Consider the following 20,313-nt stretch of genomic DNA (forward strand, 5'->3'; position numbering starts at 1 on the left):
CTTGAGTCCAGGTTCTGGGTTTGGCTGCTGGGTGGAACAGCTGGCAAGCTGCTGATAAACACCCCAGGCTGACGTTGACCCCACCAGGGAGGCAAAGAGAGGCACATAAACAGATACTCTAATATATACAGACAGAAAAGCAACCAGATGCAATCAGGTTTTCTACAAGAGACCAACAAATAGAGATGAATTATTGGGATAAGACTCACTTATGTGCTCTCCTGTGGGCTTTTTACCATCTGAATAAACAGCGGAGCTTGTCATGTGTTTGTTTTCCTGTGGAATAATTATTTTATGACCTCCACAAGCCGGCTTTGTTTTCTCATCAGCGCAAAATAACTAATGCATGATCCTAACACAACCCAAAATTGTCATCTTGTAATTATTAGGGGGAAAAAGTGTGCCTGATTCTCTTAAGCTAATCATCTAAAATCAGCAAACAGAAGGTACTTTTCTGCTCGCATTTATAAAGATGACTGTTATTACAGCCGCGTGCAGCTACAAGCTGATTAATTCCCAGTTATATTCCACAAGGACCAATAATGACACTGTGGTAATCAACGTGTGGTTTACAGAAGCCCGTAGTAATGAGACGTACAATAAAGCAACTATACTTCCAAAACTGATGATGAGCTTACGGCATGAAGACCTTAATGGCTTACAATGCAAACAAGGTGTTTCGACCATCTTTCTGGCTGGTTACCTCAGGATTTGTGTTGTGAATTTTTAGTGATAGTGTACCTGGTTTGGAACCCCTCAAAGTCAGTTGCCATCTGCAAAGCAACTTCCGTTTGTGATTCAGTGGAGTCGAGTTGACATGTATTCTGTTTATAAATTGACAATTACTTGTAATAAATTGACAAAAATCGCAAATATGTTGCCGTCTGTTGCAAACCTGTTGCCATCTACAGTAATTCACATTGACAGAAATTCCCATGAACTGCTTATATTCAAACTCCAGCCAGAACACCATGGATCTGAAACAGAAATTCCACAAATGATGATGTCGTTTTACTGCACAATGGTGCCCAAGACAATCTGCAATCTTGCGTAGACATAGCAATGTAACCAAAAAATAGTTGCAGCTGCAAATGAGTTGTGTTCATTTGTGCAGACAAACATTCACTTCGACACTGTAGTCTCTTGACTAAAATTCTTTTAGTCTTAGTGGAGTAAATCTCATAAGATTATAGTAGACTAAATCTAAAGTTGACTGAGTTGACTAAAATATAAAGCGTAACATTTTTTGGGGTTTTTACAGTTAGAGTTGCTCCACACTGTTTACACTTGCTCCACTAGTGTTTTATTTTCCTAGACATCATATGCAAAATGTGTCCATATGTCGATTCTCGTCTTCCTCCCAATTCTTACTGCAGGAAGAGATCACCTCTGACTGGATCACTTCCAAAACTCATCCTGCCTTTCCACACAACTAAAATCTCCACAATATCCAAATGATTGGTCACCAATTTTGACACTGGTGCAAACTGAGTCAGCACGTTGGTAATCTGTTTGCGCTTAAAATTTTCAATTTGCAAACTTTCGCCAGTCTGTCTGAGAGTTGTTGCTGTGATGTAGAGACAGGCTAGCTCTCAAGAGTCATCGTGCAATCAAAAGTGGTTGCTTAGAGAATCTCTGGGCCATCAGTTGTTCGCTGCAAGTAGTTGTAATCAGTCTGTGAAATGGAAAAAATTCACTCCAATCACTTGGCAACCACCAATTTTTCCTAGTCCCAAGGAGGTTGTTGTTCTACTTTTATTCTAGTGTGGCTGAACCATAAAGTGAACCAGACATTCTTTGTTAGGAACTGAATGATCGAGAGGAATGATTAAAAACAATTAGCTATGAACAAAATTTTTCATTTAAATAAACATGATAAAGGAAAAGTGTATGTTAGCACCACTGCTAGGTGAGCTTTTCCTCCTCATACTGTTATTGCAGTTAAAAATTGTTGCAGTTACTTTAATCGGTTGATTCTTCTAGTCTAAAATTTGCAAATGTGAGGGTAAAGTTGTAAGAATTATTGATGTTATACATCAGTATCTGTCCTGGCTGCTCTTATTGTGTGAACTGTCTCTTAATTGTAGTACACGAAACGTACAGTTGCTCATTGACACGCTGTCATTTTTTCTGTAGCTTAGCGTCTGAAGGAAGATTCAGTCTTTCTGTTCAGCACCAGTGAGCTCCTTCAAATCACTGGTCAGGGATCCGAGTCATTAAGACTCACATTAACAGCTTTGTTAAGTGTTAATTATCCGCAGATTCATCATGTGTTAACCGCGGTGCCACGTTCTGCCTTATTAGGCCGGAGAAAGACGATTAACCACCAGGTAATAATTAATCAACAGCTTTTTGACCTACTTCCTGTAAGTGACTGATTTTTCCCGCCAGCTGCAACTTGTTTATCTGTGTACAAAGTATGAGCAACTGATTTTCTCCTTTTATCTCTGGGTGTGTGTGTTTGCATTTTTCTCGCGTGTGTATATGCACAAGTCGAATATGTTTCCTTGTGTGTGACTCCTGGATGATAGCAGTATTTTGCAGTCGGATAATGAACTCGGCAGGAGTGTGATGAGGCAAGGCGCAGGGAAAGCTGTGGAGCCACAGGTGTGTTTGGCGAGCTGGAGTCCTCTCTCTGGACCTACCTCACTAACACACATCAAACACACCTACACATACAAAATGAGTCCATCCGGTGAGAATAATAAAAGCTTTCATCTTATACTCTGAAGAAACACAGTGAAGCCACTTTTTTTCAGATTATACCTTCTGAAGACTTTGTATCAAGTACTGCTTTCAGCAGGAATTCTTAATAGAGGTGTAAAACATAATATATATTAAATACGAGCGAGACTTTCCAAAGATATATTCATTTTTTGTGTACTGAGAATTTTAAGTGGACAAGCCTCTCAATGTGTGTGTAACATTTGTGTGTCTTTTTATTATGAGTGAAAATTGTGAATGCTTTGCTTCAAAGGCTAACAAAAGACACTTTTTCACATTTTCTATGCTCCTCAGTTATGACAGCAAAGCTAGATGGAGGGGCCATCAGGAATTAACTAGTGACTCACCTGCCAAGAGCCTGTGATATTTATTCAGTTTAGAGTACCTACTGTCAGTTTACGACAGGTAAGGTAAACTAGAGAACTCTAAAAGTCAGATGATCCCCTGTTAGCAAGCATTTGGTGACACTGGGGAGGAAGAACGCCTTTTGAACAGGAAGGGACCTCCAGTAGAACCACTCCCAGGGAGGGACTGCCATGCTTGACCAATGAGGAGTCAGAGGACGAGAAGAGCAGAAAAGAGAGACAAAACAGTCTATCGCAGCCTTGGCTAACACAGTTCCCCAATTTCCTCAGTCACAAAACCCTGCAGACCAGATGGCATCTATCTGGGAATGTCTGGTCGCTAGGGAAGAATATATGTATTCCCTGAACTGGTTGGCAGAGTGGTTGCTGCTGGTAATCGCTGTGTAAAATCAGTCATGAAGAGGGAGCTGCACCAAAAATCTCCTTGTGCTGGCTTTGCTAGGTGTCTTCCATGCAAACAACTGCTGCAAACTGCTGCAGTCTGCTGGTGAACAAATCGATTACAAAGAGGTTTTCAGCTAAGCACTGTTTACTCCTTTGCACCAATTTCACCTAATGACAGCAAGCAACTGCCAACTAGTTTGTGAATACACATTTTTCCTTAGTAAATGGTGCTTACCAGGAGGACAGTCGCTGACTGGTGTCAAAGCATACTTGTCTGTAGTTTTAGCAGTTGATTTCACATGCAGCAAGTTGGGGAATACTCACTTTTCCCTGGCGACCAGTGGTTGCCAGGCAGTCACCAACTGGTCTCTAGCCCTGGGCGACTGGTGCCTGACTTTTTGCTTTTGATATACTATCTACCTTTACAGCCCAGCAGGACTATGGTTAAATCACTAGACACTTCCACCACTTTCACAGGCTGTAGATTCACCGCAAGGGAAGCAGAATGCAGGTGAAGTAAAATAAAAACCCTGGCTATAGAAAGACGACATAAGTGTCTTTGCTGGAAACTAATAATTATCATTTGCTCTTGATACTAATTAGTTAGAGTTTTCTAATTATTTTTTTGACTGCATTTACAGTTTTCTAAAGTTGTATACACATCAGCAAAACATATTATTGGTGATTGCACACATTTCAAGTGATGCAGTTTTAATCTGAAGACAGATCTTCGCTTGTATTCACAAATCAGATACAGACATACAGACTGAAATAGTCACAACTGTCCGCACACATTTGCAAATAATATTGCTTCAATAATATCCCCAAAGCGCTGCACAGTAATAATATTAGTAATGGCTGTCATATAATAGAATATAATAAAAACTGTCTCTTTATCTCCAAAGTATTTTATGAAGCTGAGTTATAAAGTGGCTCATATATCTGTTGTAAAACTCATAAATTCAGCAAAACATAAAACATAGAACCAAAGCAATAACATAAAAAAAATCACCAGCAAAACAATGGCAGTAATAACTAACAGAGTATCATTTCATCTAAACAAGTCTATAAAAGTGAATTTCAAGCAGCTATTAACAGATTATAATCAATCTGCTAGTTTGAGCTCGCTAACAGAGCCACGGGGGAGGCCTGTGTGCTGTGCTTTCATAGAGTTAGAGCTCAGAAGAAACAGATTTTGAAAAGCGTTATTAAAATCAAAGCAACAGAGGCCTCAATGGAGAAACTTTTCCCATAATGCAACTCTGCAGCCTCTTTCATTAAACCCTGCCACCCTGCGAACTCTGCTTCTTTTATACCCCGCTACTTGAGTTTGTGACTCATGCCTTCTGTTAATAATGTCACACACTTTCGTTTCCCTCCGGGGTTGCAGAAGATTTCATACAATTGTGAGGTGAAAGATTGGCGTATTGCTCCTTTAAATGCCCATCCGGAGCTTTAAAAGTAATCAGTCTTGTCTTCAAATCCATCCAACAAATAGGCAATCCACTTGAGCTGTTAAATTTTAAAGATATGATGATACAGAGTCTCAAGTTTTTCCTCACTGCAGTTTTACTCCCTGGCCCCATATTTTGACATTTCACTGAGTATAACAGAGCAATAGAACCAGAGTATTCGATTAAATAACCCCATAAAAATACATGCACGTGTTTGTATGTCAGCTAATATCACAGCCAGAGCTGGGATGGTGACGACAATCTGCAAAGCTCCTTTTTAAATTAACCCAGAGTTTCCATTTCTCGATGTTGGATGTAGAACAACAGCCTGTTATTCGTTTTTTTGTGTAGCTTTATGTGTACAGACTGCGTGCACATTTGCTTGGCAAGCAGAAGGTTGCAAGTTTGATTCCAGCCAGAGTCACAAATCCCTTCGGGGTTGCGTCAGGAAAGGTAAAACCCAAACCAAACATGTTGAGCTACATGCTATGTTGTTGTGAGCAGTTCAAAGTAGCTCATGTGTGCAGTCATTGAATTCCCCATGAGTTACTCCTCCTGTTGCATGTGTGCATATGCACTGCATACCTTGACAACATGCGGTCTGAAAAGTGATGCCGCTGTAGAAATGTCTAACGGCCAGCTGGGGGCGACTTTATATGAGTGTATAAAAGTTTGCAAGCAACTGATGCTAATGTTCACTTCATTTATCACCTCATTAAACACTTTCCTGGTGAGTTTATGGTCTCAATCTCTGGTTTCACATCTTATTATTCACAATATTTTTTGTAATTATCTTCCCAGTTGGAGTCAAATAGATGATTAAACAGTTTATGCTTCAGATCTGTCCCTTCAAAAATCCAAGATGGCAGCAGCCAAAACACACAGCTCCATCCATCCATCTGTCCGTCCATTTTCTGCCACTCATTCGGGCTTGGGTCTTGGGGGCAGGACACTAAGCGCCAGCCCACCCTCTACCCAGCTGCTTCCTCCAGCTCTTCCCTTGAGATGCTGAGGCCTTCTCAAACCAACTGAGAGACATAATGTCTACCAAGTGTACTACTTCTGCTCCACAGTCTTCTTCTAGTGGGAACTGCCTGAAATCCCTCACCCAGGAGATGTTCAGTAGGCAGCCCTATCCAATGCCTGAACCACTGCAGCTGGTTCCCTTTGGGTGAGGATCTTGGTCTACTCCTCCTTATCAGTCTCCACCCTCTGGAGGAAGATCATTTGCTGCCCCTTGTATCCGCAGCCTTATTCTTCTGGTCACCAGTCATAGATGAAAGTGGGAACACTCAACTCGACAGATAAATATTGGACTCTTGGTTTTTCTTGAAATTCTGGAGATTAAAAATCTCTTTTGTAAGAGCAGCCTGGCCTGACAACGGTGGCAATAAACAAGTATGTTTGGTTTTATTTCTGCAAGAGAAACCAGAGCTGCCAGAGAAAAGGGCCCTGCCTGCTTTTGAAACTAGGACCCTCTTGCTGTGAGCCAAGAGTGCTAACCAAAGAGCCGCGATGCTGCCAAGCTGCCATGTATTCCAAAAAACAAGAGAAATGCAATATCATTGATAGAGAGCTTCCCCCAACTCTTTGCACGTGCAAGAAGTGTTACCCCCCCCCCCCCCAAAAAAAAATAAAATGCACAGAAATGCCAAGGCTATTTAAACTTTTGCAGAAGTGTTTGGGTTTGTGTCAAACATAGTAACGAGCTGACTGAGAAAATTTATCTCCAGGTCCTTAAAAGAAAAGAAAATACAATTTCAGAAGGCTGTCTTCTGTCCAGAATAAAAAAAAACAAAAAAACAATCCTGCTGGCGCAGAAATACTGCTGCATGCACGTCTTCCTTTTTTTTTTTTTTCTTTTTTTTTCTTTCGCTTTACATTACTCTCTTCTGATCTGCCTGCAGTGCATATGTTAACATGGTGTAGTTGTGGAGGTCACAAACACTGTCCTTGCTATGGAGCAGTTAGAGAGACAGACATAGCGCGAGCAGGCTTGGACGTCCTCACCACCAGCGCAGATGCCACTAAATAAAATATTTCATAATCCTGCCCAAATCCTCTAATCACCATGACAACAGGCAGCAGGGAGCCAGAGAGTGGTGGTGGTGGTGGTGATGGTGTGTGGACCCCCCTCCTCCTTTCTTTTCCCTCCTTTTCCCTCTTTTAACCAGACTTTGGCTCCACACTGTGAGATTGTTTTTCTTAATAGAAGCTGCGCTGTTTTATGATCACCCAAAGAAGAGATCATCGCATTGATTTTCAGGAAAGTGTTTAAAGTAGAACACTCACTTTTTTTACCCTAACAGGCCACTGTATAGTGTCTCAGTGACCAGCTGCAAACTCCTGGAGAGGAGCATCAAGTTTAAATTGAATTACTGCAGATAGAGTGCTGTCAGAGTCCAGAAGGTACAGATATTCACACAGTGAAGGCCTGCTGGGTTCTGTATGGTGATAGGATAATGGAGGTGATGACCTCACAGGGTGAAAGGACCTGTTGCCTGGAAACAGTGTGGATAACAGCAAGAGACCAGGGGGGTAGTCATATCGCTGGTGTGTGGGTGCGAGTGTGTGATATCGACCAGTGTTGCCAGGTAAGGGAGATGATGACAGTGGTTTAAAGTCAAGTTTAAGTGTATCGATCTCACTCACGTGTGTGTGTGTGTGTGCCACTGATATCACAGCCCACACACACACCGGTCCAGCACTTCCCACTGCGACATGGATTTCCCTGCGTTTTCCTGCTTCTTCCTTCGCTCATTTGACGGTGTGTGCCAAACATAAATAATTAACTCCTTCTCCTCTCTGTCTCCCTGCAGGTATTCGGCCCCAGATTATGAACGGGCCTATGCACCCGCGCCCTCTGGTGGCGCTGCTGGATGGGCGCGACTGCACTGTGGAGATGCCCATCCTCAAAGATCTGGCCACCGTGGCTTTCTGTGACGCTCAGTCCACGCAGGAGATACATGAAAAGGTACACCGTCAGATTTCAGAGGGGATTTAATTGACTTTGAACGGGGCATAGTTGTTAGTGCCAGTCTGACTATTTCAGAAACTGGTTATCCGCTGGGATTTTTCCACACGGCGAGCTCTAGGGTTAACAGAAAATGCTCTGATACGAAAACTATCCAGTGAACTGCAGTTCTTTGGGCGAAGTCTTGTTGATTCCAGATGTTAGAGGAGAATGGCCTCGAAGCAGATGGGCTGCAGCAGCAGAAGACCACACCGTGTGCCACTCCTGCAAGCTAAGAACAGGAACAGGGGCTGTAGTTCACACGGACTCGACAAAATAGGACAGTAGATGATTGGAAAAAATGTCACGTGGTCTGATGAGTCTCAGTTTCTTTTTGGATAGTAGGAATTTACTGTAAACAAGATGAAAGCATTGAGCCATCCTCCCTTGTATCAGTGTTTCAGGATGCAATAGTGTTGGCACACTTTGGGACCAGTACTCAATAGTATCTGAGTATTGCTGTTGCTGGCCATGTTAGTCCCATTACACAAATTTCAAATCATCTCAAACTGGCCTTTTGAACTTGACAATAACCAGAGCTCAAACAAGCCATGAACCTTTGGTTTCCCAACACCTTGTCGAATCTGTGCCATTCTGAATTAATGGAGTTCTGAGGGCAAAAGTGGATCAAATCCAGTATTAGCAAGGCACGCTCACTGGCCTAAGTGGCCATTGTGTCTATTATTATTATATTATAATGTATTTTATATTATTATGTTCTAACTGAATAAAGAAGCCCAACATTTTCCATTTCTTTACTTAGAGATTTGACTCTTCCTCCTCATAATTTCCATATTTTGACATTTAACAGTTTTAAGATGCACTACATATTAGATTTATGTCAGACCAATTATTGACGTTTTCTTGCAAGGTGATGCTCCTCGCTGTAACACTTGTAGAAGCCCCAGTGGCAGTATCTGCAGGAGCACTGACTGTGATACTGACACAGTGTGGACTTTTAATGTTTTTCTTGAAATATTTGCTCTCAGTCGAGTGCAGTAGAATCATCTCTTTCCTCCCTCTCCGTCTCCTCCTCTCTAATGTTTTAATAATATTTCAGCCCACTGGCTTGTTCCACTCTCCCAGTTCAGCTATAATGGTTTCATCACTGACTCTAATCCCACTGGGTGCTGAAGTGCTGCTTTGTTAAATAAGGACGAGGAGGAGGAGGAGGAGGCGGCTGGTAATAGAAATGCAGTATAATTGTTCTCAGCCAGAGTGGGTGAAACATTTGTCTTATTTTACTGTCTATGCACTGGAGCCAGCGAGCAGCAATTTTACAGTCCAAGCTGGAGGGTTTGTGTCTTCACGCTCACAAAGAGGAAAGGAAGCCTTCCAATTCATGCCATGTCAGTTTCAGAGAAAATGCTACCATATTTCAGTTGTTGTAAATGTGTAATGAAAAATGGGTCTGATTGAATTTGTTGAAAACATTTATGCTTAAAAAGAAACCAAACGGTTGATATTTCACCTTATTTTCACCTTACAGACACACACACGACACACAAAAGCGTCCAGTAAGACATTATGAATACATTTCTCACAGAGGATCCACCTGGGAGTATAGATGCTGGCAACGGTCCCATGACTGTAACTGCGCAGCAGAGGTTAAACACACAAACACACACACACCCTCCGACAACCTCACTACAAGAGCTGAAGCAGTGTTCACACACGTGCACATAAACAAACTCTTAGGGTGCAAACACAAGCATGCTGCCGTCTCTTTCTGTGACTGCCTGGAAGTGAGCAGATGCAGTGTTTGAGTTATGCTCCACTTAAAGACTCCGTACTAAACTGTAGCTCTTGAGCTCTCAATGTGCAACTGCAAGCCTGCCAAAAACACCTCGACTTCTGCCGAGCACGCGTTAAAAGGAATTTATTAGAAAGTACTTCTGGCGTATTCCCTGGAACAGTGCCGTCCTTGAAAGGACAAAGAAGATCCTTTGGATTTCTGAAGATACAAAGTGGTGCGCTTTAAAAGTGTCTTTGACGTCATTATAAAAGTAACTGCAGCTGATATTCTATTGAAAAGTGATCACTTTTGCAGATATAATTGAGAAAAAGATTTTATGTTGGAGAAATGTTAGTTAATTTAGTATTTTTAAGCTTTCGGTTGACAAGTGTTAGGAAAAGTAGGGCATTAAACAAAGATGTTCAGCTATAGTCTTAAAATATATGAGCAGTAAATGTATTATTTAAAAAATTGATCGTGCTTGACTTGATGTGTCTTAGATTTTCTCTGTTCTCTGTATTGTTGTAGGGTCTTTACCATACAATATAAAGCATCTTGAGGCAACTGCCGCTGTGATTGGGAGCTATATAAGTAAAACTGAAGTGAATTGATTTGTTCTTTACATTCATCCCTCCATCAACTCCATCTTCACACTAGCTGCCGATCAGCAATCCTTTTTCCCTTTCCGACACAAAAACTCAACAAACCCAAGTCCAAAATTCAAAACTTTCCTCTGAAGCCCCAAGCCTGTGATTGCATAACAAGGTGCTTAAAGTGCAGAGGAAAGTGGTCAAATAACTGATTGAAGTTTGCTTCATTGTTGTAGTGAAATGGCTTTTGGAGCTAGAAGCAGCTGCAGGTGATTAACTTAGCTTAGCTTGTTGGTTTAAAGCCAACAATAAGCCTACCGGCACCTCAGAAGCTATGGTCATGTGAAAAAGGAACTACACCCTCTCTCTGTTCTAAGATTTTACAGATTAGGACAGGAATGAAAAGTCATCTGGTTTTGAGTAGGTCATGCAATTAGGTAAATATAACCTGGTGTGAGCAACAGTGCGTGATGTGTTACACAGAAACTAACTTGTTTGGAAGGGTTGCCAGGAGAAAGTCCCTTGTCTCTAAAGGAGCACGGCTTAGGTTTGCAAAGTTCATCTTAAAAAAAACACAAGACGTCTGGAACAATGTTCACAGTGGAGATGTTTGACTACAATGCACAGTACCAATTATAAAGAAAACAAATCAAAACACTGAATTTCAGCACAAATAACTCGTACAAACGGTGAAGCATGGTGGTGGAGGGGTGATGATTTGGGTCCTGGTCACCTTGCAGTCTTTGAGTCAACCATGAACTCCTCCTTATACAAAAGTATTCTAGATTATGTGAGGCCATCGTGTTAAAACTGGGTCATGCAACAGGACAACAATCCCTGAAATGGCTGAAATAGAAAATAATCAAGATTCTGCAATGACCTGATTGAAATGTGTGACATATTTACCTAATTTTAAGACCTGATATGGGCCAGCTGATTTGTCAGTGCATCCTGATATATAAAACCTTATGTATCAGAAAGAGGGTGCCGTTTCTTTTTCACATGACTGTAAGTGGCACACGCTTTCATTTGGCTAAAGGAGAGATATGTTGGGCTTAGTTTAGTGTAAAGACTGAAAACAGAAATATTCTTCTTCTCACCTTTCAAACACAACTGCAAACATATTTCAAGTTTAATCTCCACACAAATTGAAATGGATTGCAGTAATCACGATCCTTTGCTGTGTTTAAATGCGAAGGAGCACGTGATGTATCAGCTCAGAGCGGCACTTTTTTAAACAGCCATGAATACCACAGAAAGAAAACGTAATTTTTCTCACAGTTTCCACTTCATGTACACTCAGCTTGTATCCCTGTTTGTCCTTCTCCAGCTGGCCCGCTTTACTCGAGTAATGAGAGCGATGCACGAGGAGAGCTTTAACCTTGAGTTTAGCACCCAGCCCTTCCTTCAGATAGCTCCACTGTGAATGCTCTGTGGAAATTCACGGCTGCGCTGTTCTGGCTCGGCTAGGGTTAATTTAGTTAGCAGGATGTGAATTCAGACCGGTTACTTAACAGCCCTTGGCTTGCAGAATCTACTTGTTTATGCTTTGTGGGTTTCTCAGCAGCTGTCAGTCTACTTTATTGTCCTGCCTGCATCCATTCTAACCTTGTTTGCATACAGTTTGAATGGATGTGTTGTGACAAAAACCAGCTTTGGCAAGCACTCATTGTACAGTAAACACAAAGGCAATCACTCATATTTTAGTGCACATATAAACAATCCATTTGCATTTAGATGAAGAATAGCGGACATAAACTTTGGGAAGATGGGAGGTAGCGAGAGCACGCATATTCATGTTGGCTGTTACAGAAGAGCCATCTGAATATCAGTGCCGGGTTGAGGATGATTAAGAACAGTAATGACATTGGGGTAGCAATATAAATGCAGATGAAAATGTTCAACTAATAATGGCTGTGGACATAAGCAGTGATGATGATGAGGCCTTATCCTCTCTGATGTCCCCCAGGTGCTGAATGAGGCCGTAGGGGCCATGATGTACCACACCATCACCCTGACCAGAGAGGACTTGGAGAAGTTCAAGGCGCTGCGCATCATCATTCGCATCGGCAGCGGCTACGACAACATCGACATCAAGGCTGCCGGGGAGCTCGGTGAGACTGAGGGACAGATGCACACGAAAGATGAGCGTTGCGAGCAGGGCGGCTCAGGCGCGGAGCGTAATCACGCGGCGTGAATAATGAAGGAGCCTATCTGCTCGTGTGGCTAGCTCATTCACTACAAAGAGAAAACATAAAGGATGATTCATCAAGTGGAAAATATGCATCGCGGAGGAGGACCAAATCAAACTCTGCTCGCGATGTTTACGCGACACATATGTACAGGAGTTTACTGTAAACAGTAGATGTAACAGAGCTAATTTCACATGCAGAGCAGCTGCTCCGACTGATATCAAACTCTCCCTGTGATTCCCATTTGGCCCCGTCGGCATATGTTTGGTATGAGAACAGGATTTGTGTGATATCCTAATTATTGTCATTTGCGCTCCTATATTTCAGTACGCTGCCAGTCTTTTGGTGGGCATAATTAGCAATTAGAACGATCCTCTTATCATTCATATTTCAGTTTTATACACAGCGGGATTTTATTCTGTAGTAAGTCATAAAGACGGAGAAATATCCTGCCATTTATTTCGTAAAATAAAATACTAGCAAATGGATCTCTCTCTCTCTCCAAAGCAGTGACAGTAATCTGTGAAGCAATATTGTTACAGCAGTAGTCGACTAAATTGCTATCTCTCCTTGTCCAGGCATTGCAGTGTGTAATATTCCCTCAGCGGCCGTAGAAGAAACAGCAGACTCGACGCTTTGTCACATCCTTAACCTGTACCGGCGAAACACCTGGCTGTACCAGGCTCTTCGGGAGGGCACGCGGGTCCAGAGCGTGGAGCAGATCCGGGAGGTGGCGTCAGGAGCAGCCAGGATCCGAGGAGAGACGTTGGGCCTGATCGGATTTGGTAAGTTGCTTGTTTTGGGTTTTATTGCAGAAAGCGTGCAGAGCTGAAAAGTGCATATTGAATGATTAGCCACAGCATTGAAACCAATGATACAGACCACCTGTCAAAAAAACCCACAAATATTTTCGAAATCTGTCAAAAACATGTTTAAAACTTAAAATTATATTGTTATTTATTAACCACAAAACAAACAGAATCCAATTCTCTGCATAACATTAGACCTGTTATTTGTTATTTGGCATCTTATTTTAAAAAAAAGAGTCTACTTTTCTACTTTTATGTAAATACATATTGAATATTCACAAATAACAATGACAATTATATTTTAGGTTTAAAAATATCGTTTTAATTAAAGAGCTTGGACATACTGATAGATTATTCATCACAGATTCATTACAAAATAATTTTTGGTAATTACCAGTACTGTTAGTGCAACTTTGGAACAATTCTTGCATTAAGTTTTGGTCTAATACATTTGGTAAGCTCTGTAGGTCAAGTAAATAACAATGATTATTTAGTTACAACTGCAAAAATGCTGAAAAACTTTCATGTTGGCTCTGAAAGAGAAGTAAAAAAACACATATCCCTCTATAACTGGAGAACGTCGTCCCCTATCCACTGCCCAAAGCAAATTCAGTAGACACATGAGCACCCAAACTTTAAGAAAGGTGGGCTGGTTGGATGAACCTTAACCCGAGATGAGAACAGACGTCAGTGTGATTCTCCGGGCAGTGTTCGACTGGGAAACCTCGAGTTCCAGCATTTGTGTGGATGTTCTTTGACACATACTATCTATTTGTCTAACAGTACCAAACTTCTTCATAGCTAGTGTATTCCCCAAGGACACTAGCTTCTTTTAGCAGGTGCACCCTTCCTCACTGCATAATTTTATAGAACAACTTGCCCAGATCCCACCACAATGTGCGTCTTACACAGATTAAAGGATCTGCTTCCTCCTGTGCATGACCCATCAGGACACCTTCAGAGTCTGATATTATATAATAGGCACTGAACACAAAGTATAGCAGAAGCTAATGATAATATTTAAATGTCTGACCTGAATTCCTATCAATACATTAAGCAGCTGCCGACACATTTCACTAACACCTATTAAAAGTAAGGTTAGTTGATGCTCTTTCTCCTCTCGTGGCCGCCTCAGGTCGTTCAGGCCAGGCAGTGGCCATGCGGGCCAAGGCGTTTGGCTTCAACGTGATCTTCTACGACCCCTACCTCCAGGACGGCTTGGAGCGCTCGCTGGGCGTGCAGCGAGTCTATACTCTCCAGGACTTGCTCTACCAGAGCGACTGCGTCTCCCTGCACTGCAACCTGAACGAACACAACCACCACCTCATCAACGACTTCACCATCAAACAGGTGGGGGGACCGGGAAATTCTGACATGAGGTAAAGGGAGATTGTCTCGCCTTGGCAGGAGCGCTTTCTCCTTGAGGCTGGTAGGACAGCTTCAGACCAGCAGCCGAGTCAGCCAGCTTTGGGTTTATCTAGACTGCCAGCGCTCCTTTGTTGGCAACTTAAAATAACAGGCTGTTAAAGCGAGCTTTTAATGAGTGCTAGGATCAAGCAAAGAAACACAGGTGTTTGGACAATCTCTGAATTCTGATTATATATTTGGGAGTGGATGGTGGTGGAACATGATTCTGAGTTTTTTTTCTTTAGAGTGGTGGGTGGTGGAGGCACAAATCTCTGTGTCAGGAAGGGGCGTAAAAATCTGTGACAAATCAAATATGCGGATCCATCTGCATCTGTAAAGTGGTAGGCAGGGGGTGTTAACATAATCAGGCTGTTCTTCCATGTTGTTTCTGTCCTTTTGTAGCTTTCTAGTGTCTCCCAAACACTGCCAGAGTATATGTGAGTATGTGGGTGTAGGAGCATGTGCAGTCAAAGTATGGTCTGGTGCATGTTTTTCACAAACCATATACAGTACATTTATAGGACAGAAAATATATTTTTATTTTTTAAATGCTAATGAAATTAAATAGTTCTGACCCAAATAGAACACAGTAACTTGACTTTCTTATATATTTAATAAACTGTTTTTTAGCAGTATAACACATGTCTTGTCAAGTTTTTGTCTCTGTAGCACTAAGAATACAAGAAGCGCCTCTACAGTCTTTTCCTGGTCACTGCTGCCACCTATAGAACTTAACCTGTACTGCAAACGTACAGAAGCGCATATTAGTACTTGTGTTTATCTTACAGAAACAAAAATTGAGCTGTTTGATCTTAAGCATTATCATGAATGCAGCCAACTTGCACATTTGTCATATTTATATGGTTCAGATCATTTAAAGATTTTAATATTAGACAAAGTTCTCCTTAGTAAATCAGAAAAGCAGTGTTTAAGTGATGATTTCCACCCCCAACCCCCAGTCTTTTCACTAGACACACCCACATCTGATTCCTGCCAGTTCTGCTGAATCAAGAATCACAAATCACAAAAAAACCTCCCCCAAAACCCCACACATCACACCATGCTCTGCAGAAACTCTCACTCGGGCCACACTCTAAAGATAAAAACTCAGAATCATGTTCCACCACCATTCGCTCCCACATCTTGCAGTCTGGAAAGGGTTAAAAAGCAATTTCTAGGGCTTTAGAACTCCAGCGAACCGCAGAGAGAGTCATTATCCACAAATGGAGAAAATTTGGAAGAGTGGTGAAACTTCCCAGGCGTGGTCAACCTACCTAAATTACTGCAAGAATAATTTTGAAGAGAACCCAGGACAACATCTAAAGAACTGCAGGCATTGTGTGCCTCAGAGTTCATGATTCAACAATAAGAAAGAGACTGGGCAAAAAAAAAGACATCCATGGGAGACTTCAAGGAGAAAGCCACTGCTTACCAAAAAGAATGCTTGCGAACAAACATCCTGATGATCCCTTTTTGAAAGGTTTGAGTCCCACTCAATAAAAGAACCATCATAGCAACAGTCAAACATGGTGGTGGTAGTGTGATGGTCTGGGGCTGATTTGCTGCTTCAGGACCTGGGTGACTTGCTGTAGTAGGTGGAACCATGAATTCCTTCCTCTGCCAGAAAATCCTGAAGTGGAATATCCAGCTATCAATTTAAGCCCTGCAGCTCATGCACACTTGGGTTATGCAGAAGTTCAGTGATGTGAAGCACATCAGGAAGTCAACCTCCGACTGGTTTTGCAGTGGCCGGGTCACAGTCCAGACTTAAATGTGATTGAGGTGTTTTGGAATGACTTTAAAAAGCCTGTTGATGTTCAAAAATCCTCCAATGTGGCTGAATTAAAGCAATCCTGCAAAGAAGAGTGCACCAAAATTCCTCCACAACAACGTGAAAGACTCAATATCAGTTATCACAAACACTCGATTGCAGGAATAATTTTTTCACATAGGAGTCAGGTAGATTTTTTACCTTAATAACTGAAATCATCACATAAAAGCAATTGAATTTGAAGGCATCGGTGTCATTTACGTGTCCCGTTTTATTATTAACAGAAGCCTTGTTTTTGCTTCCCGTGCAGCATTGAGCCAGTGACAGCAGCCCTCTGTGTGTGCCATCACAAAAGCACGCATGCTGTTATTTGTTGAAGTGAGACATTTTTATCGAGAGATGAACACTGAATGCTGCGCTGCTCTGTGTGTAGATGCGTCAAGGTGCTTTCTTGGTCAACTGTGCACGTGGGGGTCTAGTGGATGAGAAGGCTTTGGCTCAGGCCCTGAAAGAAGGAAGGATACGGGGCGCCGCCTTGGACGTCCATGAGTCAGAACCTTTCAGGTGCTTTCAGCATCATCCTTTGTTTATAAGTTCAGTTCAATAGAAATAATGTTTTCTTCCTCTTGTATTTAACTTCCCCGTTTCTGTCTTTATTTGCTGCTCAGCAGTTTTTCCCAAGGTCCGCTAAAAGACGCCCCCAACTTGATCTGCACACCCCACACTGCCTGGTACAGCGAGCAGGCATCGCTGGAGATGAGAGAGGCCGCTGCCACAGAAATTCGCAGAGCCATAACCGGTACCGACACGTCTTAGATGGCACACATTCCCACGCTCGCTCTCAAATTTCTCATTTCTCTGCTCACCATAGCTCAATCTCGCCCCGACACAGGCCGTATTCCCGAGAGCCTCCGAAACTGCGTCAACAAAGAGTTCTTTGTTACCACGGCGCCTTGGGGAATGATGGAGCAGCAGCAGCCTCAAGTTCACCCAGAGATCAATGGTGCCGCCTACAGGTAGGAGGTGGATTTATGTGAGCCCAGCATAACGCAGAGATCACCTGTCATTTTGAGCGCCTGCAGTAGTGAGGTTTAATACGTGGGGGAGGGGTAGCTTAAATATTCATATGTGTGTTTGTAACAATTCTGCATAATAGGCTGGGTCCTAGTTTTTGTGGCGTATTTATACGTAGAACTTGGCCCAAATTAATGAATCCCATGTTAAGTTCTCAGTCTCTATATTGTCTAAACCAGACTGAACTGCTTCTCTCACACAGCCGAGTGAACCAAACCATGGTACAGGCCATAGCAACGGGGGGAATGCAGGACAAATTATATACCTAATTCCCAACCAGGTAAATGAATACCATCACTGCTGGCCAACAGGCCAGGGCAAATGAATAACATCATGAATAAAACCCCTGTGAAACCTGTAGCCTTTTTCTGCCTCTCACTCTAACCTCCCTGTTCTGTAACTGTACCCACTCTACCCAGCATCCCATCGATTCCCCCGGCTCGCCCTCCCCTCCCTGAAGTAGTGGAAAGCAGTACACAGGGTCACTCTAATGTTTGATGTTTTGTTTTGTTTTTTGTAAGGAAGTGGTACATCTGTAGTTATGTATGTGGACTGAGTAGAAAAAGGCGCCATTACTCTTACAGTTCACGAGGGAAGACTGAAAGCAGGAAGTTGGGGGGAGAATAAAAGTTCTAGAAAGGGATTTGGCGGAGAAATCTTAATTTATAATATTTATTTGTGATTTTGTTTGCAGTGAGCGTTTTCCCCCCACATTTCCCCGCCCTATAATAAAGGATCAATTCACCCAAACTGCTGTATTTATTTTTTCTGGGAGGAGCTATAACCAGTTCACTGAAATCTTAAATCCTAAAATCTGATCAAATAAAAAAGGTTCACACTGCAGGTAAAAGTGGACACAAATCTAATTCTTTCTTTTTTTTTCAGAACAGCACCAAACACACAGAATCAGATATTTTCCAGTTTAATTTAGGGCCATTTCCATATGTGTTTTGCTACGCGGTGAGCACAGCCAACACTAAAACCTGCCATAAGAGGTAGTCAGCCTGCTCTCATCAAGTCTGTGATTGAATGAGGTCAAGTTGGCAATTACATGAAATCTATTTCCATCTACAGAGAGAAACTCACATTTAAATGTTACTGTTATCTCAGGCATGAGATATGAGGCTATTTAGTGTTCCTGTTTGCTACAGTAGTTTTGTTGTTCTATGTTACATGCCTACGTTTAAATTCTGTTTTATATTTATTCTAGTGCTGTCAGTGTTAATCTCGTTAAAATGACGTTAACGCCATAACCGCATTAACGCGATTAACTCTCAGTTAGTGAGTTAACGCAGATCGCCCCGTGCGTGGGGCTGCATGACGTCAACGCGTTAGCGCGGTTAGCTCGTTAACGGACGTTAATGCGTTTATGGCGTTAACGTCATGTTCGCGAGATTAACGCTGACAGCACTAATTTAATCTTTAATTTAATCTTTAATCTCACACACACAACCGATTAATTTAACTGAATGGATCACACACTCACCTCAAAAATGGTTGTTTTTGCATTCTGGACAATTCCCGACAAGGTTTAGCCACTTTTTTTTTTTTTTTTTTTTTAAAGAAGCTGGATCTGATTACATCCATATTGAATACTAAGGCTCTGCAGTGTGAACGCAGCCTATCTCTCCTGTTTTGTTGTTGTCATGGGGTTTTTGTTTGTTTGTTTGTTTGTTTGTTTGTAGTTTGGGCGAATGACCCTTTTAGTTCAGATAAGATCCCCTGACATTATCATTTAGAGTTGTGGTCAGAAGTGTACATGCACTCATCATGAGCATGAAAGTCATGGTAATTTGGGGCTTTTAAAGATTTATTTTTCCAGGTTGGAATCATTGTGCATCTTTAATGACTCTTAAAAAAAGCCAAAACAAGAACGTTCCAGTTTAAATTGATTTTGGATTTTCTCTAAGACACACAAAAGTATACATGGTTTTCAGAAGGCCAGTCCAGAAGCGTAATGCTGGAGGTCGTCCTCCTCCGTCATTATTCTATCCAGTTTGTTCGATGTTCTAGCACCACTGGCAGCAAAACAGCTTCAGAGTGTGATGTTGAAAGCCTCACCTTCACTTCTTAAAAGATACCTCACGTCACTGTGGCCAAATAAGATCAATCTGTGTCTCGTCTGATCATAAAACGTTTCTTAAGGAGCCATTCTGCATCCTGTGTGGGCAACGGCAAATTTAAGTCGAGCTTGAAGGTGCCATTTTTTTTTGCACAGGAGCTTCTTTCTTGGTCAACGTCTTCTGGGTCCAGTGGGATTCAGCCTTGGTGGTTCCTGGGCTTTTTCTGAACATCCTGACTAATTTGGGTCTTCTTCCAGGCCTCAGCAAACTGGTGACACAACTGAATAAGTTCTGATCCATAAATGTTGATGCTCTTAATAATCTGCAGTTATTTGGAAATGACTTCACTAGACAATTCCAACTCTAACTGTAGAAATCTACAGTTCTCTTTCTCAGATCTTCACTCAGTTCCTTGGGCTTTCCATTTGCTCCGATCAATCCAGTGAATGATGTCAAACAAATCCTTTCAGATCCCGATCACCAACGACAAATAAACAGCCTTTGGCCTCGTCAAGTTAAAGCTTGGAGCTTCTTTAATAAGTAGAGCCATTGGCACCACTTGTATGGATATATTTATATAGCCCCAAAGTACCATGACATTAATCCCAGGATGATGCTCCTGTACCACTTGTACCATTATTGGACATTTTTAAGCTGATGTTACTCAGTAAGTTCACTGCATATCAGTTGTTAAGTTTCTGTTGGTTTATTTGCATCCTCAGTGCGTCATCG

At 41.9% G+C, this 20,313-nt stretch overlaps 1 protein-coding gene across 4 annotated transcripts in view; it reads left to right on the plus strand.

Annotated features, from left to right (window-relative positions):
• ctbp2a (C-terminal binding protein 2a) overlaps nt 1-20,313 on the plus strand; it is an 86,981-nt gene that overhangs the window by 62,224 nt on the left and 4,444 nt on the right. For 2 of the 4 annotated variants that reach the window (XM_082557349.1, XM_082557347.1), the window contains 7 exons: nt 7,747-7,901; nt 12,235-12,379; nt 13,036-13,242; nt 14,402-14,616; nt 16,878-17,008; nt 17,116-17,243; nt 17,337-17,460. In XM_082557349.1, the coding sequence (XP_082413475.1) occupies nt 7,747-7,901; nt 12,235-12,379; nt 13,036-13,242; nt 14,402-14,616; nt 16,878-17,008; nt 17,116-17,243; nt 17,337-17,460 (1,105 nt within the window). Of the gene's footprint in view, nt 1-7,746; nt 7,902-12,234; nt 12,380-13,035; nt 13,243-14,401; nt 14,617-16,877; nt 17,009-17,112; nt 17,244-17,336; nt 17,461-17,720; nt 17,799-20,313 lie in introns of all 4 variants that reach the window. The other 2 variants (XM_082557348.1, XM_082557346.1) reach the window with 2 other exon arrangements.

The sequence above is a fragment of the Aulonocara stuartgranti genome (genome assembly GCF_965226115.1).
Source record: "Aulonocara stuartgranti genome assembly, chromosome: 13".
NCBI classification, from domain to species: domain Eukaryota; kingdom Metazoa; phylum Chordata; class Actinopteri; order Cichliformes; family Cichlidae; genus Aulonocara; species Aulonocara stuartgranti.